At 37.5% G+C, this 14,362-nt stretch overlaps 1 protein-coding gene across 1 annotated transcript in view; it reads right to left on the reverse strand.

The window, feature by feature from the left end:
• Positions 1–369: 369 nt before the first annotated feature.
• The window catches only part of KNL1 (kinetochore scaffold 1), a 29,404-nt gene continuing 15,411 nt past the window's right edge, over positions 370–14,362 (reverse strand). The window contains exons 11-26 of the mRNA XM_075501742.1: positions 13,996–14,140; positions 12,872–12,939; positions 12,647–12,745; positions 9,922–10,037; positions 9,028–9,118; positions 7,411–7,527; positions 6,675–6,762; positions 5,869–5,937; positions 5,409–5,448; positions 5,170–5,271; positions 4,591–4,691; positions 4,230–4,298; positions 3,979–4,088; positions 3,280–3,398; positions 1,833–1,955; positions 370–1,721 (exon numbers count right to left, since the gene is read on the reverse strand). Of these exons, the coding sequence (XP_075357857.1) occupies positions 1,616–1,721; positions 1,833–1,955; positions 3,280–3,398; positions 3,979–4,088; positions 4,230–4,298; positions 4,591–4,691; positions 5,170–5,271; positions 5,409–5,448; positions 5,869–5,937; positions 6,675–6,762; positions 7,411–7,527; positions 9,028–9,118; positions 9,922–10,037; positions 12,647–12,745; positions 12,872–12,939; positions 13,996–14,140 (1,563 nt within the window). The 3' untranslated portion in view covers positions 370–1,615. The remainder of the gene's footprint in view (positions 1,722–1,832; positions 1,956–3,279; positions 3,399–3,978; positions 4,089–4,229; positions 4,299–4,590; positions 4,692–5,169; positions 5,272–5,408; positions 5,449–5,868; positions 5,938–6,674; positions 6,763–7,410; positions 7,528–9,027; positions 9,119–9,921; positions 10,038–12,646; positions 12,746–12,871; positions 12,940–13,995; positions 14,141–14,362) is intronic.

Raw genomic sequence — 14,362 nt, forward strand, 5'->3', positions numbered from 1 at the left:
AGTGCTTAATTTCTGCCTAATCCCCTTTTTCTACTGCAAATGCATGGCTTTGTTTTGCTTTGTTTCATCTGCTACTTTGATTTAATATCCAAAGCAATGTAATAAACTCGACCAAAACCTCACTTCAATCTTCATAGTTATTGGATTCTTTAGCTTGTAAATATACTGAAAGAAAACTAAACCAGATAAAAAGGCCCAGGCTGGATAATGCTCATGAAGTGCTGCTGCAGCACACCCTCTACTGGTTAAGAACGCTGATATAACAACCTTAGGAAATTTAAAAGTAATTCCAGGTATAATACCCAAGTCATTTGCAACTTAGGCACTATTTCCCTAATTAAAAAAAAAAAAAAAAAATTCTTCTGTGAAACCCAGGCCATAGGAAGCTAACACTAGGAAATGCAAGAAAAAAAACCAAACAAGGTCATATTACAAAAAGTCCTCCCCAATAGCTAAGTTATTTCAATAGTAGCGGGCAAATTTTCAGTCACAGGTTTAAACAGAGCAGCCAATAATCACAACCTGAAGAAGGAAGAGCAATAATTCAAATGTTTAATGAACTTTCACCTTCCAAATAGAAGGAAAATTTGTAAAAAGACAAAAATATATAGACACTTAAACACATGAAAACATTTTTAAACTCAACATATTTTACAGAGATACAAAAATTTGCATCTGCCTACAGAATGGACAGCTGAGAAATGGTAGGCACTTCTACATGATAACCTCAATCAGGGTTAGATCAGTTCCAACAGCTCAACCTACATAATATACAAAATATATACAAAAGCAACCTAGACCGCACCAACGATATTACAGCTACCCCCTAAATTTAAATAGCTGTCTCCTCACTAAAATTCTAATGCATTACAAACTCAGACAATGTACCAGAACCAAGGACAGTTTGTACTGGACAAAGACGCTGAACATCGAACAAACTTCTAGTTGGAGAGGATCACACAGATGGAACCCGATGGCTTTGAGCCTGTTGCACCACAAAGTCTAAGGTCAAGCACAGGGATCTTTAGTCTTCGTGACAAAAGTATTTCTGACTTTGGCCACCTTGTTCATTATTACGGCTTATTTGGTTAATCAGAAGCAGGACTATAGTTTCTGTGTTTTGGGAGGGGTTCCAGGAAACTGATATGATGTGATGCGGTATGTTAAAATGCTACAAAATAGTGAAGTAATGACACTGTAAGTAAATTCCAGTCATGTTAATTTAGAAAATACTCATCATTGTTTTATATAAGAGCTCTGTAAATCAACCCAGAACAAAATTAATGTGCTATATCAGAAGAATATCCATACTAGGAAAAACTATATATACAAGGAAGCCAAGACCACCAGTGACTGAAAGAAGATAAAAGGCAGATTGGATTTATAAAAACATAACAATCTTTTATAAATGTCTCCTTCTCCTCTTTAGAGACCTCTGCTTTTATACAAACTTGTGGCCTACACCAAGCATCCTGGATATCAACCAGTTATTAGACAAGATTACTAAAGAGCTGAGTAGCTAACAGCACTCCCATTCTGGTGAGAGACAGCTTGAATTCTTACAAGACTAAAATCAAAGAATATCCAGTCTGACTTCTTCAGTCCTGCCTGCAGATCATCTGGGATCCTGGAGCAGATTTTGATGAACCAAGCTGACTATTCTCCGCAGATAGTGGTAACCGACTGGTACGTTGGCCAGAACAGCAGAAATTTCCTCCTCCCTGGGAAAGATAAAATTATCACATGTGTTTGAGAGAATATGGGACATTTAATGCCCCATCCCTAGCTTTGAAACTTAAGTCACATGGAGTGGTTCTTTCTGTTCAACTCACCCAATATTCCCAATTTGTTTTTGGACAGTAAAAGGCAGGGAAGCAGCTGGGTAGTTGGCAGATAGAGACAGGGTCAGCTCAAACTTTGCAAAAGTTGCGGACGCGGAGAACAAAAGCTTCACTCTGTATGTGAAATAAACACAAACAAAAAGATCAATACAAAATATTCAGATGTACTGCTACTGCCTTTGAGTTCAGTTCCAGAAGTGAAAACAAGTGATGTAATTGATGTAACAAGCTCAATAATTTGTAAAGAGTTCCAGCATAGACTAACAGTAACTTCATAAATAAGGTTAAAAGAACCTTTCCACTCTAACACTATCAGCATTCTAACACTTGGCAAGAATACAAAACCCCAACTTTCCTCACAGAAAAAGTTAATACCCACATAATTCACAGAACCTTTCACAAATTATGGGAGAATATAAAGTAGTAATCAAAAATATGTTTTCTAGTTAACATAAAATATTCCTAGGTAGCTAAAGGTTTCTGAAGTTTTAAGTAGGACTGATTTACTTCAAATTCGTTTCATGAATCCAACCCTATTTAAATCAGGCCAAATTTCTATCCAGCACAGTACTCTTGTCGATGACAACGTGCAGGAAGGCCAGAGTTGAATTTTATTGTCAATATGGGTAAGGCCATCACCAAGGACACAGTGCCCAGGAAGCAGATGCTTTGGGATTGCGTAAACTAGAACAAGCATTAACCAGGTCTTCTCCAGGTAAATCTCCTACAATTTGCACCTTCCTGAGCACAGGCTGCCCTTGCATCTGCTTTGTTGACTTAACTAAATATAGCTTTTATGGGATTTTTGGCACATAGTAGACAAAATTAGACATAATTAGACAAAATTAGAATAACCTATGGGAACAGCATCAAGGCATGCAGAGCAAGGTTAACTGGGCACTTCTTATTTAAGGATATACATCAATAATAGAAGGATAAAGTGAAGTAGTATTTATCTTCTTCCACTCAGACATGCCACAAAATCGGGACGTAGTAAGAGAAAATCAAAACTAAAGAAAATAAAACTTTAGTTTAAGTGCATTCGTCCTTCAGCGACTGATTCTGCTTGGCTGAAGCAAATAGAAGATTAAAAGAAACAAAGCACTAAGCTACAGGTAAACTCTTGGCTCTGTTTCCTTTGCATTGCTACACTCTGGCCTAAAGTTTTAAGTGAGAGAGTCAAGTCAAACAGGAAAGCGGCAAGGAAGGAGAGGTTATATGATAGTAAGGAAGCAGCTGAATCCAAGAACAGCTTAATTTCCATGCATTTGAATATTATCATGCAATTGTATTCAAATAAATTCGATTGTTGTTAAAAATAGTGGCATAAAATCTCAGTTTCAAGAAAACCAAACTGCAAGTATTTCAGTGTTTTGTTCCTGCTTATCTAGAGACACTCTCTGAAGGACTGGTGTAAACTCCATCTGAAGTTACTCACTTTGTGTCATTGATATCTGTCTTCAGAAGATTAAATTTTCCACCCCATCTCTCCAGAAATTCAATCTCCTCTCCTAAGATCTTGCAACGACTCACCACCAAAGAGACGTCATGAAGAACCTAAGTGGGCAATCAGAAAAGCAATCATATTGGCACTCAGGCTGGTAAGCTCTGTGACACTTGAAAACGCAGTTTATCCTAGAAAGCATTAAAAAAAAAAAAAAAAAAAAAAAGAGTAGTTTAACTGCTACCTCAGTTTGGATGTCAAAATGCAATTGTAGAAGCATAACGACAAATACACATTCTTTTCCCTAGGTTTCTCCCTTCACGTTTGTCAACAGGGGTACACAGACATGCAGGAACACCAAGTCTGGCTTGGCAATTTAAAACATTAATTCTCTAGGAAGCAGAATGGCATTCAGCTCAATTCTTTAATTTCTACTAACAGAAAAAAAGGATTTTAAGAAATCACTAAGACAGGCAGACATTAATGCAGCAAACAAGGAAGAAACCACAGCTTTTAGGACTCTTGCCTTCAGGGACAGGTACTTCCCAGCTCAGAATATTCATGAAGCAGTTTTTGGTTTGCACTGATGAAGCATTCATAAAGGTGCTTTTGTTCTCAGTATCAGCCCTATTCTCTGTGATGGAAAAGATTTAATATTTTTCCAGAGTCTTTTGGGCTTTCCTGGAACATTACCTGGGGCAAGTAGTACAGCGTGGGACACTTTTCCTGCCAGCATCCCTGACTCTCAATAAACTGGAAGATGAGTCTTTGGACTAAACATGAGGAGGGTGGAGCTTTTTCCTCTGTAACACAAAAGAAAAATACGTTGCCAGAAATCTTTTAAAAGCCATATAGTAATGCATTAGCAGATAAACCACAAATTGATGTCTTCCCAAGAACAGATTATCAGGGCAGCTACTTTCAAGCTACTCAAAAAATCTTACCATCCAAGAGAGATTCAAAGTTCAGGCTAACTATCTTTCTGGAAGGATCTTCACCAAAATCATCACCATCTGAGAAGAAAAGGGAAAAAAACCCAAACAGTAGTTATTTCCTTACTCAGTTCTGGAGTTACAGCTCTTCCTCTTCAGAAAAAGCCATTCATTACATACTTTTCTGAATTTTCATAGAAAGCACTGATAAACATATTCAAAGCCACCTCTCTCAGCTTACATGCTCCTGCTGTAGTATGTTTTCTATTTCCTTTAGCAGATCTTCACAAATATAGAAACTTTAGGTTTCTATTATGTAACTATTTAACCTTTCAAATTCATGAAACTGAAACCTACCAGTTTCGCGCCTTACCTATTGGAGGTCCAAACACAACTGTGAGTTCAATAGAGTCATAAAGAAAATTAAAGACTGCCTGCTGTTCACTCCATTCAGTAATCTCCCACTCAGTGAAGCTAAAAAGGGGAGGGAAAAAAAACACCATCACCCTAAGTTTCAACCAACCAACCAAAACAATTATCTGGAGAACAAAGATCAGAGTAGTAAGTGCACTTGCAGCTATTACCACATAATTGGTAATTACCACAAAATTACCACAACAAAATTTTCACTTTCCAACAGAATGTAAGAATCTGTTGGGAATGCAAGCATAATACTATTCATTTTACATAAATGTGCATTTTGGAATTGGAGGAGCGTTGGGTATAGAAAGACTGAACGTAGCGTATCACTGTGAAGTTGTTAATAGAAAAACAGTGCATCACAACAGAAGTTCACTGAGGCTTTATTGCTTATCCTAGGCTGCGAGGAGATGGGCATCCAAAGATCTCCCAAATCAAATAACAAGGAAAACCAAAACCAAAAACATTTATATATGAATGTGAGGCCCCAGAACTGGGTGATAAAAATAAAACCTGAAGGTCTTTTCCTTACTCGTATCTCTCCAGGAGTTCCTGGCAGCTTTTTTCTTTTTCCTTTAGCTGGTTCATCTCAGCAAGCATTTGCTCATTCTGAGTCTCCAGATCTGACAGTTCTCTGCAAAGATAAACCAACCACATGAGATGTGGCACACTTAAAAAAAAAAAAAAAAACAACAAAACAAAACACCAACCCTCTAAAACCTGAATGTGCACATGTTATTTAAGGTCTTTAGATCCTCTTTGACATCTTACCTTTGAAGTTCCTCTTCTTGGGCTTGGAGGCTTTCCAATTCTAAGAGAAAAAGAAAAAAGCTGTGAGAGAAAAGAGCAGCAAAGAAAGCCCTAACTCGCTCTGCAGTCACTGTTCTTAACAATATGAAAGATCTCAACTTGAAGGCTGTTACTCCTACCTGGATACAGATATGCGGTCAACAAAGGTTAGTAATTATTGAACAATTAAAATGCTGAATATGATAGCCAGCACACACTCTTCAAGTCACGCTGTACCAAGTTCTAAACTCCATTTTTCCAGGGGATAAACAGTCCTTTTCGTACTTTAACATCTGTGTCATTAGCTTTATCCAATGTGGAAAAGAAAGCAGTAGTGTTTGCATCCATATCAGAATTAATATATCAGGGCGGGGGTTGAATATCACCCTCTCCAGAATTTAAAAAAACAAAACAAGAAGTGCCATTCAGCTGGTACCATTACCTTCCTTTAGGGTTTTCCCTTCTGCCATTTCATGACTGCAGTCTGCTTCCCATTCTTCCCAGTCAGAATCTATGGGAAAGAAGTATCAGGTCTCTGCAGAACCCCTACATTCAATACTTAGATTCCATTTTATTTGCCTGTGGGTTCTATAAATCTTAGTATTTCAAAGCTAACTAAGAAAAATGTACAAAAAGCCAGAAGGGTATCTACCAAAAACCTCAAAACGTAACAGATAACAAGGAAAAACTCCCTTTATTGCATTGTTTCAGAGCTGGTACTGTGCATTTGATTTCTACTTAAGGCATTGGAAGAAAATTCAGTTGGAAGAAGTGAAAATACACAGAGCATTGTTAATGCAGCAGTGCCAAGCACTGACTGCAGCTTGTGTGAACACAGCTGAACCAGTTTTAAACCATGCAGCTATGGTGCTGAAAACAGTACAGTCCTAGAGTGCTAAGCCTAGTCTTGCCTACCTGCAGAATCTCTGGCAGGTTTTGCAGCCATTTTGAACTGCGCGCTGCCAGCAGCTGTACTGTTATCGCTAGCAGATTTAGCCAGCTTGGTTACATGTTCATAGGCTACAATTATAGTTCTGTATTTCAGTGCAGATATACTCCTAGTCTTCATATGATGTGTGATTCCCACAACACAAATGAAGGCATTTTGCCTAACAAATACTTGTAACAAAGGAATTGTAAAATTCCAAGCAACCACCAAACACAGAATCTTGAACTGACCGTTTGAACAGCAGCTCTGCAGAAAAATAGAGAAATCAGCATATCGGTCACTGGTTTGGAAACACATACCTCCTCCTAGAGCAACAAGACAGCTCTCTGCCTCCTTGAGCAATTCATCCACCTTTTCTATTCTTGACTGTAGCTTTCCCTGTTGTTCCTAAGATGGGAAAATTGTACTCAAGTGAATGACATTTTTTAAAAAGCTGAATCGTCTTCTGGTACCCCCACATGGATCCTTGCTTGCTAAGAAACTAATTAAAGAAGCTGATACAATTTGTCATTAGAATGAAGAGGCAGACTGACAAACATTAAGGCAGTAGCCATGCGTAAGAAAGTACTAGATACTTAACAATGTATCTTCCTACTGACTTTTCTTATGAAGGGATGAAATAAGACATGGAAATAAATAAATTCCTAGAGCTTTTAACACATACAAATTTCTGATACCTATCACAATGCATTACTTCTGCATTTCCTTGTTAGTTACTAATACTGACATTATTACAGTATAAAGAGCTAATTTCTGATGGCATTGCCTTTAATACTCCCCGTTTTCACCCTGTTACTTTAATTGCCAAAACCTTTAGGCAGAAGGTTCCTATAGTGTAAGTGGAAGAAAGTCACTGTCCCAATGTTTTACATTTGCATGTAAAAGGGAAGTACGTTTAATAAGAAGGAAACTTTCAAGAGAATGCACACTTACGTACAATAATTAGGCTCCTATACTTGACAGCCAAAGACAGACAAACTATGGTAGAAGTTCCTTTTTTTAAAGCTAAACCTCTGCAGCCTTGTGGTACATTACCTGCGCGCTCTGCAGCAATTTGCTGTACAATGTCGCTTTCTCATTGTGAGCCAAGATTTTACTCTCCTTGGTGAAATAGGATTTCATTTTGTTCAGTTCTGCTCCAAAGCTCTTCAGCTGCAACGAATGGAAAAATACAGAAGAGAAAATTAATGGGAATGTGCAACAAAAGATTGTTCAATTGACCCTTTAGACTCTTTCTCCCTTCTCTGCTCCTCCCAGTATCCCATTTCTCTAGTAGCAGTGTTACATGACACTTGCAAATTAAATCAAATTTAAGACTGGACAATCTCTGTTAATTCAAGCACAGTTGTCTACTAAAGTAACTGATTTTCTTTGCAAAGATCCAACAAGATCTTTTACTCAAATAGGGAACCGAACAAAGAACTGCTTTGGTAGATGCTTCTACCAAAAACCAGAGCACCTTCATTAAGTACATCAGATGTCTCTCATCCCTGTTGATTGAGACGTATTTAGAACACTTGCCTCATTACGGTTAAGGAGGCTCACTGAGACACTCATGGAAGTCCAAGCAGAACCCAAACCACAAGAAGTAAACTAAAAACCTGTTTTAACAGAACACAGCTACAGATCATGCAGTTCAATGGTTTCTCTGACAGCTGTCAATCCAGAAGCTGCAGAGGAATGTACAAAAAGCTTTTTTCTACAATGTTTGCCTATTTCCACTAGGTGGTATCATTCCAGTTGCAGTGTGTAGAGATTTGCTTAATAAGCTTTCAAATTTGTTATTCTTAGCTAAGGGTTCTAGGTGCTTTCATTGTTCGGAAGTATAATTCTTCCTGAATCTAGTTAATAACCTAGCCTCAGTGATATCCTATATCAATCTAATTATGAACTATGAAAAATACTGTCTTTTATTAATTCTGACTCTTTATTTTCATTGAATAGATCTTTATTCTTGGCATTAGAACCACAGAAAACAGAATCTCTTGATCTACCTTCTCAGTTCTGGCTGGGATACTTTTATAATGCTTCTGGGTTTTAAATGCACATCTGGCGTGCTTTTTTGTGTCCGTTATCATTAGCATTCTCCTTTAAATACCCTCTCACCTCATTTTTTGTTTCGGCATGTGACACCATTGTTGCACTCCAAATCCTGTATGCAGTTTTATTTTTGTGCAACGACGGGTATTTTCTGTTCATTATATGTCTTGCAACATCACATGCCTTTCTGAACTAAATAAGCATTTAAGTTAATGGGCAATTCTGCTCCACCAGTGAAGCAACAGAGTCTCTACAGTAAGAGCAGTCCATTTTTTCCTTCCAAAATTGCACTGTTTGCTTAGGCCCATCTAACGTTTCTCTTCTCTTTTCTGCTCTCAACTAACCTGAATTATCAACTTGAATTATCAAGTTTTTCTGTTTTATAGCAACATATTCCCTTTAATATAATTTAAAGAGCACATATCCTTGCATTCTTCTGACATATTGGAAGTTCTCATAGCAGTTTTCCATTCAGAAAATATTTTGCCTTCTATTACCTACCTGCCTACTGTTATTCTGTGACCATTCTGGTTCTTATTTTATTTGAATACATGAATTAACCTTACTTCTTCATTATGTAAGAAACAGCGTTATCTCTTCATGGAGTATTACCTCTTCATCAGAGCAGGTTCTCATTACTTCCCACAAACTCTTATTCACATTCACCAGGAGTTGATCCTGGACATTTGCATACAGTTTTAACCTGAAATGTGGAAAAAAAAGTTGCAAGAAAGTCTTGTTGCAGCTGCATGGAGCACATAAAGCAACACATTGGTATTTATACAATTCATTTTCTAATTAAAACATGGAAATGTAAATATTTTCATTTAGTTGGGTCTTACATCTTAGAGAGACCCTCTAAAGCCTTGATTAAATGGGGGCCATGTTTGTTAAACTCTAGCACATAATAGCAAGTTCATTTCCTACAGTCTTTTTGTTGAGGGCAGGTCTGAACAGGAGGTGAAGAGCTAGAGTGCCAGAGAAATAGGAAGTGGTGCTAATGAGGCTGTGAAAAATCTTACTACTGATTTTGAATTTTATCATAAAACTTGATAAATTGTAAAAGGCATAATGAATCAGACCAGAAGTGTCCTTCAGATAAGTAAATCATGATAACTGTATTTCAATCTAATAAACACTGCAAGATTGGAACAAACAGATCTTAACCTGTTACGATTCTGCTTTCTATGTTTGATCATTTTTGATACAATTTAAAAAGTTTTACTCTAACTCTTCTGATGTGCAACTGAAATGCTCTATTAGTAAAAGATAAATTACTTGAGGAAAATCAAACTTTAATTATCTCCATAACCACAACGCCTCCCCAAGAGTTAGCCCTATACCGTCTAAATCTGTAATAAACTGGCTACCAGCATAAAGTAGGTTAACTATCATTTTTTATTTTTCCCATATGTCATGTATTAACTTTCTTCAGGCCACTTTGCACACAGCCAGAGCTGAAAAAATAGAATTACTAATATACTCTGTGACTGAAAAAACACTTACTCGTCTATCATCCGAGAAAGGGCCTGGCAATCTTCTTCATAAATACGCAGCTTGGGGCGATAAACATATTGGCTGTAAATTAGGTCTTCTGGAGTAGGTGGTGCACTGACTGCACACTGAGGAAAAACAGAGGGAAAAATTGTGAAGAAAAAGAAAATAAAATGCACATTTTAAGAAACAGTAACTTCCAATCAGTTCATGGACAGAAACCAGCAAAAGGCCCGGAATCTTTATTTTTGCAGAACAGAAAAAAAAACCCCAAACCCTAATGGAGGCAGCCTGACATACATAAACGATTCTTTTCATTCTGGACTTGTCCTATTTCATTCTCAGACAAGTTAGTCATATAACCTTAGATAGCTCATTCTGCTTTTATGCCCCATGCTTTCTCACATTTGAGCATGGACTTCCTTTTGGGACATATGCCTCATCACTAGAGCTCAAAAAAAAAAAATTGAAAGAGGTTAACTTCCTTTTAGATGAAGACTTGAAAAATATGCATACATTATCCAGGTAACAAGAGTGCTCTAGAATAAAACAAGATAGCTATGCTTGATTCAGAATCAAAGTTCCCAATTTTCAATAAGTCTTAGGCACATCAAACAAATACGATGGGGGTATTTCAGCAAGCTACCTATATACTGAAGCACATAAATAATTGACATTAATTCCATCGTTCAGAGAAAGCTTTCCAGGGCTTTTGGGGGTGGTGGTGGTGTTTGTTTTTTATTGGAGATCAGTCACTAATGAATGATATCAGAGTTTTGTAAGCCTGATGAATATTTAGAGACAGCTCAGTATGAATAAATTTGCAAACTGAAAGTGTAAACTAAACTGTAACTAAGATAGTACAGAATTTAAATAAAAACGGAAGCAATTTAAAAGTCATAAAAGAAGCAATTTAATCAGTACAAATTATATTAATTTAACTGTGATGCTTTTTAATCAGTTTTCATTCTTTTATCATAACAGTTTTCAAGAACTTTAAAACGGGCAGACTTTTTACTCACTCTTGCTAAGTTGACACACAGAAGTTTTATTCAGTCAGCAAAGAGGCAATGAAGAAAGGCAGAACACCACAACACCACGTGTGCCCCCACAAACATAGCAAACCAGCTGTGTGCACTGGCTTTCTGCAAACTAACAACACAAGGTCCACAGTTGCAGTCCTTATTTCCAAGGAGATATGTAAATTTCTAATGTGAATATTCTACTGACATATTTGCCCTGACAACGTGACGTCTTACAGCAGTAAGACTTGGTTACACAAGAGCCAGTTTTCAGCTAATCTGAAGTACTGGAATGAATTTCACAAGTAAAGAATTTTCACAAATATACCACTTTCCATGTGAAGAAGATGATCTTGACCACACCTTTTCACATATAGTAACTACTTCACTCTTACACTTATTATCATAAAGACATATTAAAAACTCCTACCGAAACAGGTGTCCCGCTACCCATTTGAAAGAAGGAAGATCAAATCTCATTAGAACTTCTTTAACATTGAACATACTGCCGAAAAGTTCTCCAGCACTCTAGAATAAGTACTCGCATAGAAGAAACTCCCAAACCAGTGTCAAAATTATGCAGACACTGCTAAGGTTTTCCACTTTCCAGGATGGCTTTTCCATTGCCCCAGTGCATTGTTCACTGTGCCAGTAGAAACTGTAGTAAGCAGCAGGAAATGGAAGTATTTGAACTAAATCTCCATATACTTTATTAAATAAATGCTAAGCATTGCAATCTTACAAACAAACTTTCTCTGTTTATGAAACTTGAAACTTTTCCATGTCAGTATAATACCTACGTACGGAAAACTAAGCAGCTTGTTCACACTACTTCATTACATTAGTACCATTCCTTATGTAGATTATTTGCGAAATCCAGACAGATAACAGGAGACCAGCCCCAGCATCCAGTTAGAAATTCAGTTGGCTACACAAATGTGTACAAATAACCAAGTCTGAAACATTAGTCATAAGAAAGCTTATATGAAAATAAGATGCCTTTACGGAAAACAAATTACAAGGCCCTGTTTTCAGGATGATTGCAAAGTAAGATTACTGCCTTGTTCAGCATCAAGTTACTACCAATGAGTGGTACTAGTCTGCATGCCAAAAAAAAAAAAAGTTGTTCCCATGTCTGCAAGAATTCAGCAGAAACCTTTCAGGATGAGGATACTGAAACTTGGTTCAGGCAGAACAGACTTAAGGGGAAGAAATAAAGAGTATTAATGTCATGGTGAAGCACTTATGACGATGAGAGCAGGTAGTAGGAGTGCAGAGTAGCATTTCAGGATTCTGATTTCAGTGGCTGATGGACATAGGAAGAAGATAAAGTGAAAAGGTTAGACTGAGCTTTTAATTCTTACTTGCAAACTTATCATCCTTAAAACAAGTTAAAAAAGCAAGAATTAGCATATTTATCCAAGAACAGGTAATCCTGAATATGTGGTATTCCGTGAAGAGAGTGAAATCTATTCTATTTTTCAGTACTGAGGAAAAAAAGCATCAGAATTCCCAGAGGTGAACAAGCAAAGAGACAAGAGGAAGCATGCAGTGTCTAACACTCTTGCCAAGGTGGAACTGACTTCTGACTTAACTCATTTCAAGGCCTTTAATACAGACCAGTTAGGTGATAAAAATAAATAATAATTAAAAAAAGACAAAGGAACATAATTTAAGGTCAATTATATTATGCATAAGAAAGGACAGATACTCACATTGGCTGGAAGATGGCTATGCCGGGGCTTCTGAATCGGAACGTGGACTTGAAGAAGTGTAAAAAACTCCCCAACTGTGATAACACCATTCTGAAATTTCTGTAAAGATTAGGAGAAATGTACAGATAAGTACATTTTTCAAGCAAGAATGCTTACTTGCATGTATGCACACAAGTATTTTTCCTGTTAGGACAAGAAGTTAGCATCTTTCAGCTATTTACGTACCTCCCGTAAGGTATCTTCACAAATGCTATCTGTGAGAAGCTGAGACTCCATCTGACTGCTTCGCTGAACTAGCAAAAAAAAAAGGGGGGGGGGGGGGGGGGGGAATATTGCTGGGGTTAATAATATTCTTACGGAAATATGTACCTAAACTCATTAGCTCTAGAAAAAAAAAAGCAATTTTAATGTAGAATTTGACCTTTATGTGCATTTCCAGTGCTGAATGAAGTAACTGAGGAAACAACTACTTGGGACAAATAAGGAGGACTAGATGAAGAATCTAATGTCAAATAAAATCTGTGTCAGAGCGGTAATGAAATGAGAGTTCACTTTTCTATGGGAGGAAAGCCACATGTAACATACTAAAAAGTAATAAAACTGAGGAAGAGACTCCAACCAGTTCAAGGAGGGCATCCTATGCAGACAGAGACCAAAGAGCATCTGAGCTGCCAGCAGCTTTCAGGGTAAAAACACGGCATTCAAGATCTGAGCCACCAAGGGCTAGTTTCTCAGGCAAAGGAAAGAGCCCAACTTCTACTGGATAAGGCATATGCTTTCACGGTTACAGGAGGCCAAAATTGAAATTGCTTTTGTAAATAGAGGCAAGATATCAGTTATCAGATGATTGGCAGATTTCTGCCTCATTGTTAGGTATCAGCTAATTAGCAAGAGCTAATTAAACCTGGGGGCTGAATCCACTTAGAGCCTGTCCCTGCAATGCACTCTGAGGAGTCTTTTACCAAGAGCGCAGTGCTGAGACATGCAGACTCATTCTGCATGGAACCAGGTTAAAATCATCTTTGGGCCAGCAGAGTTTGAGTTGGGGCTTTGCTCTGTGCTAAGGTAACTAAACTGCCTCACCAGCCCAACTTGCCCTTGAAAACAAAGCTGTACTTAAATTCTGCTCCTTTTTATTCTCATCTCAGTTTTCCTTGAATGGCTTGGACTCTTAGCCAGAATGTAAAAGCATGTAGAGTGGCTTGGTGGGAGGCTGTGACACAGGCATTCAAGGCATTCACAGGCATTCATATATTTCCCAAATGAAATATATACTACGGGTGGGGCTCTTCCTTGATTAAGCATAAAGAACACAAGGTTTGAAACCATTACCACAAAGGAAGTCTTACTTGTTAATTCTGTGTCAGCCTTAACAGAATCCAGAGAGCTGCTGGTGCTGGCATGAGTACAATCAGGGCTTTTAGCCGATAGGTTTGGAGGATCTTCACCTTCATGAACTTCTACTTGGCTTTGAGATACAGCACCAAAAGTCACCTAATATTAGCAAGTTCAAAAAAAATATTAAAAGAGTTATATGAAACAATACAATAATAAGTCGATGAGTAGTTTATTGCAGCTGTTTATTAACATTCAGAATTGTTTCATTTTTAGTATTGGCACATTTTATATCTAATCAGCAAGACAAACCAGCGTGTGGCTAGTTAAGCCATTTCCTATGATGACATATAGGAAGTAAAGCTGCAAAATCCTTCATTC

This window comes from Mycteria americana, chromosome 5, assembly GCF_035582795.1.
Source record: "Mycteria americana isolate JAX WOST 10 ecotype Jacksonville Zoo and Gardens chromosome 5, USCA_MyAme_1.0, whole genome shotgun sequence".
In the NCBI taxonomy this organism is placed as follows: Eukaryota; Metazoa; Chordata; class Aves; order Ciconiiformes; family Ciconiidae; genus Mycteria; species Mycteria americana.